Raw genomic sequence first — 11,023 nt, forward strand, 5'->3', positions numbered from 1 at the left:
TATAGCTTACACAATAGTTTTCAACATACCAGTATTGGTATAAACTTTCTAAAGAAATACTGGTATAAATAATACAAAATTCGAAGTAAAAGTATGTCAAATTATCCAAAATTGATATTCCCAAAGTTTAACATGTCTTTACAGGGGGATGTTTTGAAAAAAGACATCCTTGATCGTAGTGTTAGTAGAAGGGTAATATGTGCAATGCATTGGAAACATAGAGCTAGATAGAGGACTCATCTTCATACCATTGAGGCTACAACCCATAGGAATCCCCACTCAGTTAAATTTTACTCAAATTAGTAATTTACTCAAATTCTTATCCAGAGCAATTTACAGGAGCAATTAGGGTTAAGTGCCTTGCTTAAGGGCACAGATTTTTCACTTAGTCGGCTCTGGGATTTGAACCAGCAGCCTTTCGGTTACTGGCCCAACGCTCTTAACCGCTAGGCTACCAGTTGACTAATTTAAAATGGCGGAATCATGGTGGAAGCCCTCAATTGCAATGTCCATGCTAAAACAGGTTATATTCATAATGAGTCCTCTATCTATCTCTATGGTTGGAATGCAAAAACAGGATGTTGCGGACTAACTACATCACTTGCCGTTTAAACGCACACTGATGTTGTGTATAATGTTAGACTTTACTGCATTCAAACATAGAGCATCTGTATACTTTGCCTCTTCCTCTCTGATCCAAATACATTTGATATTAATAGTTCATTCAAGGTATACGTCCTGGCAAAAAATTATTAATGTATCGACAAAGTTTCACCTTTGTTAGTAGAGTCTGTCTTTTTGAACGGTCTTCCATTTGACTGACAATAACATTAATAAAAAAACTAAGTTTAATATTTTATGTGCATTCATTGCACGTTTCACAAGGGTTATAATAATCCAGAAAACATATTAGCCTAAATATGAACAGCATGATAATCCACTAATGTCAATGTAGGCCTATGTCTTGATGTCACAAGATATGTATTTTATTTGACCATGCATCCCACCCTATATCAAATAAGAAAAGGAAGTTAATATTCAACTGGTATATCCAATGGTTATGGTTAGGCATAGGGATAAAAATGGGCTAAGAATAGGGCTACATTTAAGGTCAGGATTAGGGTAATGTTAGGCATTGGTTAACTTTCCCCCATCCAAACCGATCTGACACCCAATGAAGAAAGAGATGTACGCTGTCTAGTGCCTGAATACAAATTTTACAACCACAAAAAAATACTGATCAAAGGACATTCTGTTGCATATTGGTATCATGTTTATGGTCTCAAAAACAACATGTCGTTTGACTTTTGTCTGCTGTAGTAACGTATGTCACTGCCTCTCCTGGTAATTCCATCCAAAACCTAAAATACATCTGCGAATGCCATTCATTCACTGACGGGACTTCTGTTAAACAGAAAGTTGAATGTTTATGTTAAACTGTTCAATGTCTTCAAATGTTATGTAGCCTAATAGTGTTTTTCATTTCGACTGTAGAGACTGGTGATAATGGAAATTGATCCCTGTCAGATATATCTGACATTGGTTTGTGTGTGTGTGTATGTGGGGGGGGGGAAGTGGGGTGCACGTGACAAGGTTTTCAGGAGCTGTACCCCAGCTGCCGGGGTAGTCTAAAATTAATCTCTCTTTTTATTGGCCATCAGGCCCAAAGCCTTTTTAGGGGTGTGTGTTTGTGCTATGTGAGTGCCCCAACAGGGGTTCACTTCTCGTGGCCAGAAATGTTCTAACCTGAGAGAGAGATCCAGACATACAGAGGCGGCATACTAATAAAGGACCAGGTAAGTCACTATACACACAAACACACAGGCGGGAGCTGCGACAAACATAGTCTCACAACACATTACACAACACATAGGCTCACTCCTATGAAACATTTAAACACACAGAGCTTTTACTTTATGAATATGACACCATTGCGTAAGCCTACCTTTTAAAATGTTCATGGTATTGAGCCACAGTGTCTTTCTAGTCACCCACATGATATGCTCATTTTACTGAGGGTAAAGGATTGTGAAAGTGTGCAGAATGGGTATTCATAGAATAATAGAAGACTGATTGGTTCTTACTAACTTAACGTCCACTTTGTTCAAAAGGTTGTCTTTTTACTACGATAAAGTGGTACACGTATTTTGAGTATGTATCATGCTACAATTTGTTTCTATCCAGGTCCTCGTAAAACATTTGTGTTGAACTCAACAATTTAGTAATGATGATCTCTTACTAGGTTGTATTGATGTAAATGAAGTGGTCGCCAAGTCTGGTCCTAGAGAACAGGTTATGCTTTGGAAACAGCCAAAACACCTGATTCAACTAAAGGTCTTGATTATGTATTTCGATATATGATTTTGGATGCATTAGGTGTGCTAGCGCTGAACTGGAACAAAAGCCTGCACTCCAAGACCAGGGTTAGTAGCTACAGCATTTTAGGCATATTATGGATCCCCCACTCAGGTTCTAAGTGGTAGAAGCACACCGGTTTCAAATAATCAATAACCATCATGTAAAATCATGGTCTGATCATCATTTTTTTGTCTGGACCCAGATAAGCTGATGCATGTGTTACTAGTGCTGAGATGGAACTAAAGCTCGTATTGGTAATGAGGTGTTTGTGTGTGTTTCCCTCGCAGGCAGCCATGTCGGTCTCTCAGATCACCCCCACCCTGTTCCTGAGTGGAGCAGACGCCCCCCTCAACCAGGCACTGGTCTCCCGCAAGGGCATTACCCTCATTGTCAATGCCACCCTCAACCACGCCTGCCCAGTCTACCCAGGCGTGGAGTGCCTGCGTGTGCCCGTCTCCGACCTGCCCAGCGCCCGTCTGGGTGACCACTTTGACCGTGTGGCAGAGCGCATCCACAGCAACCGGACGGGTGGTACGCTGGTGCATTGTGCGGCTGGCATGAGCCGCTCGCCGGCCCTGGTCATAGCATACCTAATGCGCTACCGGGGAGTGACTCTGTGCCGGGCCCACGCATGGGTGCAGGAGAGTCGGCCGTACGTACGACTCAACGCGGGTTTCTGGGCGCAGCTACTAGAGTTTGAGAAGAGGCTCTATGGGAAGAATACGGTTAAGGTGGCTGCGCCCATGCCGCCGGTGCAACCGCCCCTGTTGCCATGGACACTTCGGTCATCATGGACACAGCGGTCACCACCGCTGTTGCCCAGGTCACCGTTGTTGTCGTCTTTGTCGCAGGCCAAGAGGTTGAAGAAGGGTAGGCTTGGAAGGAAATAGTAGGGAGGGAAGTTTGCTTTTCTGTCTGAAGATGTGAGGGGAGAACTTACAGCCCTACTGCCTGAGGATGTAAACCAGGGAAGCAGGCATGTCCCTTGCCTTGATTTGATAAGGGAAATATAGTACAATAATAATCTTTATATATATATATATATATACACTAAACCAAAATATAAACACAACATGCAACAATTTTTAAGATTTTACTGAGTTACAGTTCATATAAGGAAATCATTCAATTTAAATAAATTCATTAGGTCCTAATCTATGGTTTTCACATGACTGAGAATACAGATATGCATCTGTTGGTCACAGACATCATAAAGAAAAGTAGGGGCGTGAATCAGAAAACCAGTCAGTATATGGTGTGACCACGTTTTGCCTCATGTATCGCGACAGATGAGTTGATCAGGCTGTTGATTGTGGCCTGTTGAATGTTGTCCCACTCCTCTGCAATGGCTGTGCGAAGTTGCTGGATATTGGCGGGAACTGGAACACGCTCTCGTACACGTCGATCCAAAGCATCCCAAAAATGCTCAATTGGTGACATGTCTGTTGAGTATTGTGTACAGATTTTTGCGACATGGAGCCGTGCCTTATCATGAGGTGATGGCGGCGGATGAATGTCAGTGGTTTCAAATTGCAATTGATAAAATGCAATTGTGTTTGTTGTCCATAGTTTATGCCTGCCCATACTATAACCCCACCTCCACTATGGGGCACTCTGTTCACAATGTTGATATCAGCAAACCGCTCGCCCACACGACTATATACACGCTGTCTTCCTGGCACAGTTGAAACCAGGATTCCTGGTACAGTTGAAACCAGGAGTCATCTGTGAAAAGCACACTTCTCCAGTGTGCCAGTGAGCATCGAAGGTGATCATTTGCCCACTGAGGTCGGTTACAACGCTGAACTGCAGTCAGTTCAAGATCCTGGTGAGGGCGATGAGCACGCAGATGACCCTGACACAGTTTATTACAGTTTGTGATGAAATTCTTCAGTTGTGCAAACCCACAGTTTCATCAGCTGTTTGGGTGGCTGGTCTCAGACGATCCCGTAGGTGAAGAAGCCGGATGTGGAGGTGCTGGACTGGCTTGGTTACTCGTTGTCTGCGGTTGTGAGGCTGTTTGGACGTACTGCCCAATTCTCTAATAACATCCCTGTTACCAGATCATTTCTCGCATTTCTCTAACATACATACATTTCTCTAACATATTACTTTAGAAAAAAATTGCCGTTGACTGATCAGATCAAATGATTGACATAAAGAGTCGTTGTGTTGAACACTGTGCGATGTTTAACAGTAAGAATGGCAGAATGGTGAACTTACTAAATGACTGAGAGTTTGAATGTGTGATATTAGGTTGCTTCTTGTGTAAATATTTTCCGTCTGGATTTTTATTATTTTTATGTTATGTATGTTAGAGAAATTAGAGAAATTATCTGGAAACAGCTTTGGTGGACATTCCTGCAGTCAGCACACCAATTGCACGCTCCCTCAAAACTTGAGATATCTGTGGCATTGTGTTGTGTGACAAAAGTGCACATTTTAAAGTGGCCTTTTATTGTCCCCAGCACAAGGTGTAATGATGATCATGTTGTTTAATCAGCTTCTTGATATGCCACACCTGTCAGGTGGTTGGATTATCCTGGCAATGGAGAAATGCTCACTAACATGGATGTAAACAAATCTGTGCAAAAAAAATGATATATTTTAGCTCATGAAACATTGGACCAACACTTTACATGTTGTGTTTAGATTTTTTTTACAGCGTATATATAAAGTCAAAAGTTTGGACACATCTACTCATTCAAAGGTTTTTCTTTATTTTTACTATTTTCTACATTGTAGAATAATGGTGAAGACACCAAAGAAATTCCACAAATTAACTTTTAACAAGGCACACCTGTTAATTGAAATGCATTCCAGGTGACTACCTCATGAAGCTGGTTGAGAGAATGCCAAGAATGTGCAAAGCTGTTATCAAGGCAAAGGGTGGCTAATTTGAAGAATCTCAAATATAAAATATATTTATTTAAAATTTTATTGGTTACTACATGATTCCATATGTGTTATTTCATAGTTTTGATGTCTTCATTATTATTCGACAATGTAGAAAATAGTTAAATAAAGAAAACCCCTTGAATGAGTAGCTGTGTCCAAACATTTGACTGGTACGGTTTTGTGTATGTATATATTATTATTATTATTATTATTATTATTATTTAATAATATTGGAATTCCACTCCCCTTCCATGTTATTGTGTTTAAATACAGATAGGAATGAGAGGGGGAGAAAGTTGAGGTGAAACACAGCGCAGAACATTTAAGAGGCAGTTTGTGGTCCAGAGTTGGCAGCGCCACCTCTGCACAAAAATGTGAATTCCACTACCTGAGGAAGAATGTGGACAGCAAATCTTCTGCTGTGGAATCTTGTTCCTAGGAGTTTTCCTAGGTTCTTCCTGAAGTTTAAAACTGTACATGACAGTGGAGTAAGATCTTCTTCACATTCACATTATCTCAAGGATGTCCAGTAAGGACTAAGCCTGGACTACAGTTTTTTTTAGTATGTTTTTGATGTTGTTGCATTTATGTAATTTGCAATGCCTTGTTTTATTTCTGGATATGAACATCAACCCTTTTAAAGTTAAAGCGTGTAAAATGTGTAGACGTGCCCATGACATTATGTTTGACATCATTATATTTCAGGAGGCCTTTTATGTAGAGGCCTTTGTTCTTAACGTTTACAGCTCAACGCTAGGCCCTTTCTGCAGTGGGGTGGTTTTGCAACTCAGAAAATATTTTGGTGTATTGCAGATTGTTCTGGCAATTCTCACATAGAAACTAAATTAGGAGGAAGGATGTTTGAAATGTTTAAAAAAATTGTGTCACAAACCATTTTGGGGAAAATCATTATGAAAGTGACAATTTTATGCCCTACACATGCCTCCTGTAAGACCCTAAATACATGATACAGACATATTGGTGTCATTATGCTCCTTATACTGTAGTGTGCTCTAACATATGGAGTATGTCTAGATTCTGAAATACAAATGCTCACATTCATTTATTCAACAAACAAATATTTATATAAATATCTCAAAACTATCATTTTTTATTTTGTAAATTTGTACACAACTTCCATAAATCCCATATCCAACCTAGCAGGTCTCACTGAGGGCGCTTTCACATATTTCTGTATGATCTGGATCGTATGATATCCTGATCCACGTTAAAAAGCATATGTGAAACGTAAACGAATCCTGGCACAAATAAATCCTGGATCCTGCAAGGGCTGTGGGTCCAAGATCCAGGACCAGGGTACCAGGTATTGTGACACGGCAACACCCTGTGCTGATGTTCATGTGTCATAACACTTTTAAAATACAGGTTGCAACTGGAGCGATATTCATTATTTTTTGTTGGTTAATCAACTTTTGTTATCCAGTTAACGTTAGGTAGACAATTAGCAAAAAACATTATATAATTTAAAATAAGGGCAAAGGGGCGACATGGACTGTCTGTAAAACCGAGACCTTACTGCAGATCTGAGGGAGAGTATCAAGGCGGAAAAAGCAAAAGGCTATTCAGGGAATGCAGAGCAGTGTAGGACAAAGATTTTTTTAAACTACGCTCACAATACATTTCAACCAGGGATGCACTCAGGAAGTCGGGAAGCTCGGCAGATGAAAAGGACAAGTGTCAACATTTTGATATGATTGACACCATCATTGGCTCACGACCAACCAATCCAGTCGGACCTGTGGATACATTGTCAGAGACAGTCCTGTGCCTGCTGCTGCAAATTAAAGTCCAAACACACTGAACAGTTTGTCATCTGAAATTGACGATTTCTTCCCCAGTGGTAAGTTGACAGTAGGCTATGCATAGCAATGGTACACTGTAAGCTAATGTGAGCTAGCCAGCAAAAAGTAATAACAACTTTAGACCAAGTAACATCAGCCTGTGATTAGTCCATTGCTTACAATAACTAGCTAGCTCAGTCACATTTCAACTTTTTGGGGTTACAGTAACCAATACTGCAAAAGTATTACATTCTTTTACCTTTGTTTTTTAGATGATCCTGTTTGTGCTTCAGGGGATGTTATCCAGCAAGCGGGGACATGTAACCACCAGTGAGGCTAGGCGGACAAAGAGGAAAAGGAAGGCACCTGACACACCAAGTACCATGGCAGCAATTGCAGACACACAGAAGAAACAATTTGAGGAGTTTATGAAGTTGGAGACTGACCGCCTCTTGAGTGAGCTTGCAGATCAACTGGTGGCATGGACAGCAAATGAGGAGAAGAACAGCGAAAGGCAGCTTCAGCAGTGAAAATAAGATCTTTCTTACTGTGTTTCAGCACTTGGCAAACACATTTGAACGTGTGGCAGGGGCCCTTGTCCTACCTCACCAAAGCTGTTCCCCAACAACATAAAGCAGGCCCAACAACACAGCGTGGTATCCCCCCACAACACCATTTGGAGCTTCAATGTATACAGCCTCAGATCTGAATCCCCTTTACACCATTGAGAATGAGCTGTCAACATCGACCATGACCACATATTATCGTCTGTAGTTATCCATTGCAGAACTTTTGTATCTTTTATATCTGTCTGACTTGATCAGATAGATATAATTCTAATTTGTTCAGTTTTGGTTTTTAGATCGTAAATAATATATTATTTATTTGATCAGATTTAATGAACATCAATTGATGAAAATATTTATTATATAACAATAATATCTTTATGTTACATAATAATAGCATGTTAATAATGTAATAGCCAACGATTGTCATCTTGAATAGATAAGGCCCCTGAGGCCTACTTAATGAACATGTAATGGTCGTCGTAAGTCATGGACCAAGGCGCAGCGGGTTGAGTGCTCATCTTAACTTTATTAGAACACGTAACAAACAAAACAAGAAAACGATCGAACGAACAGTGTTGCAGGCTAACACACAGCAGTACAACAACAACTTCCCACCAAGGGACAGGTGAAAACAGGGCTACTTAAGTATGACTCTCAATCAGCAACAACGATGTACAGCTGTTCCTGATTGAGAGCCATACCAGGCCAACAAAGAAATACACAACATAGAAAAACATAGAAATACAAAACAAGAACATTACCCAAAAACCCCGGAACACAGAAATCAAACACCCCACTTACATAAATACATAACCCATTAAACCCCGAACCACATAAAACAAATACCCCCTGCCACAACCTGACCAAACTACAATAACCTATAACCCCTTATACTGGTCAGGAAGTGACAGTACCCCCCCAAAGGTGCAGACCCTGGATGCACCTCACACAAAAATAAACACAAAATAAACCCCCCAAACTAAAGGGAGGGAAGGGAGGGTGGCTGCCGTCACTGACGGTTCCCGTGCTACACCCCCCCTCCCCAATCCTCCTACTGTGGATGTGGCTCAGGCTCTGGCCTTAGTCCACCACCTAACCTGTCCACCCCCGCTGAATACCTCTGGCTGAGGCACGTCGCTGTAGACCTCAGGCAGAAGGACGATTCTGGGAGCTCCGGACTGTAGGGCGACTCACTCGGTTCCGGACTGTAGGCCGTCTCACTCGGTTCCGGACTGTAGGCCGTCTCACTCGGTTCCGGACTGTGGGCCATCTCTAGACGGGGCACTGTCGCCGGACACTCTGGACGGGGCACTGTCGTCGGACACTCTGGACGGGGCACTGTTTCCGGACGCTCTGGACGGGGTACTGTCGCCGGAAGCTCTGGACGGGGTACTGTCGCCGGAAGCTCTGGACGGGGTACTGTCGCCGGAAGCTCTGGACGGGGTACTGTCGCCGGAAGCTCTGGACGGGGTACTGTCGCCGGAAGCTCTGGACGGGGTACTGTCGTCGGAAGCTCTGGACGGGGACTGCGCACTGAAAGCCTGATGCGTGGGGCTGGTAGTGGAGGTACCAGACTGGAGACACGCACCCCAAGGCTAGTGCGAGGAGCAGGAACAGGATGAGTTGGACTGGGCTGACGCACTGGAGGCCTGGTGCGCGGGGCAGGTACTGGAGATGCCAGACTGGATACACGCACCCCAAGGCTAGTGCGGGGAGCAGGAACAGGACGAGTTGGACTGGGCTGACGCACTGGAGGCCTGGTGCGTGGTGCTGGCTTTGGATGTGCCAGACTGGATACACGCACCCCAAGGCTAGTGCGGGGAGCAGGAACAGGACGAGTTGGACTGGGCTGACGCACTGGAGGCCTGGTGCATGGGGCTGGTACTGGAGATGCCAGACTGGATACACGCACCCCAAGGCTAGTGCGAGGAGCAGGAACAGGATGAGTTGGACTGGGCTGATGCACTGGAAGCCTGGTGCGTGGGGCTGGTACTGGAGGTACCAGACTGGAAACACGCACCTCAGGAGCAGTGCGAGGAGCAGGAGTAGGACAAGCTGGACTGGGCTGACGCACTGGAGGCCTGGTGCGTGGGCCTGGTACTGTCTTCACCAGACGGCTAGCACGCACCTCAGGTGACATCAATTTTAGGACACGCTCCGTAGGACGAATGTCGTGCCTAAAACACCAACACAGCACCTCTCTCATAGTTTTCTCCTCCAATTTTCCCCTCCAATTTTCCCATCAACTCCTTTACAGTCTCTCGCTCACCTCCAATTTCACCCCGACTGGCTCTGGTTCCATCCTCGGCTCCGCCGATCTGTCTGTGTGCCCCCCCCAAAAAATGTATTGGGGCTGCGTCTCAGGCTTAAATGCCAACCGTGTGTATAGAGCCTCATACCAGCGCCGCTCCGCCTTGGCTGCCTCTATCTCCTCCGGTGGGCAACAATATTCCCCAGCCTGGTACCATGGTCCAGCCCCGTCCAGGATCTCCTCCCATGTCTAAGTTTCCCGATAGTCCACATAATTCTTCTGTTGCTCTTTACCCCTCTGCTTGGTCCATTTGTGGTGGGAAGTTCTGTAACGGTCGTCGTACGTCATGGACCAAAGCACAGCGGGTTGATTTTAAAGATTTTACTGAGGTACAGTTCCTATAAGGAAATCAGTCAATTGAAATAAATTCATTAGGCCTTAATCTATGGATTTCACATGACTGGGAATACACATATGCATATTTTGATCATAGATACTTTTAAAAAAGGTAGGGGCGTGTATCAGATAACCAGTCAGTCTCTGGTGTGACCACCATTTGCCTCACGCAGGTGAGGCAGATGAACCTGTAGCCATATTACTTCAACAGTATTTAACATTAGATTGTCTCTGGCTCATTGAACAAATTGTACACTGTCCATTTGCAATGTCTTACAATGGGCATTTACCATCACAAATTGGACATGCTCTAATATACTGCAGAAATGCCCAATTGACTGGCTCGTTGAACTCGGGATGGCCGAGCAACGATAGTGGTTCCTCTCCATCGCTCGTTGGTGTTGATTTCAGCCTGTCCATTTGGTGATGGTAAATCCCTCATTAAATACATTGGAAATGTACACTGTCCATTTGCAATATAAAATGTACAATGCCAATATATTATACTGCCATCAAGTCAGCCATCAGCGACCTTAATTAGTGCTGAAAATGCACTTTTTCCAGGCGAAGCGACGGGGTCCCTGAAAGAGCCATTGGACAGAAACTTTACGGTCCGTCTCTATGGGCTGAGGCGGTTTCAGTGCACCTAGATGTGTGATTTTGGGACTTTTCTAAATGTTGTCGTTTTCTCGATGTAAAAAATGAAAGTTGGAACTGTAAATCTGAATATTCTCTATTTTTTTAGGTGG

At 43.4% G+C, this 11,023-nt stretch overlaps 1 protein-coding gene across 1 annotated transcript; it reads left to right on the forward strand.

Annotated features, from left to right (window-relative positions):
• Positions 1-1,677: 1,677 nt before the first annotated feature.
• Positions 1,678-4,807, forward strand: si:ch1073-184j22.2 (dual specificity protein phosphatase 18). The gene is made up of 2 exons (XM_014139459.2): positions 1,678-1,796; positions 2,646-4,807. The coding sequence occupies exon 2, from the start codon at positions 2,652-2,654 to the stop codon at positions 3,246-3,248; it is 597 nt and encodes a 198-aa protein (XP_013994934.2). The 5' UTR covers positions 1,678-1,796; positions 2,646-2,651; the 3' UTR covers positions 3,249-4,807.
• Positions 4,808-11,023: the final 6,216 nt, after the last annotated feature.

Source organism: Salmo salar, chromosome ssa14 (assembly GCF_905237065.1).
Source record: "Salmo salar chromosome ssa14, Ssal_v3.1, whole genome shotgun sequence".
Classification (NCBI taxonomy): domain Eukaryota; kingdom Metazoa; phylum Chordata; class Actinopteri; order Salmoniformes; family Salmonidae; genus Salmo; species Salmo salar.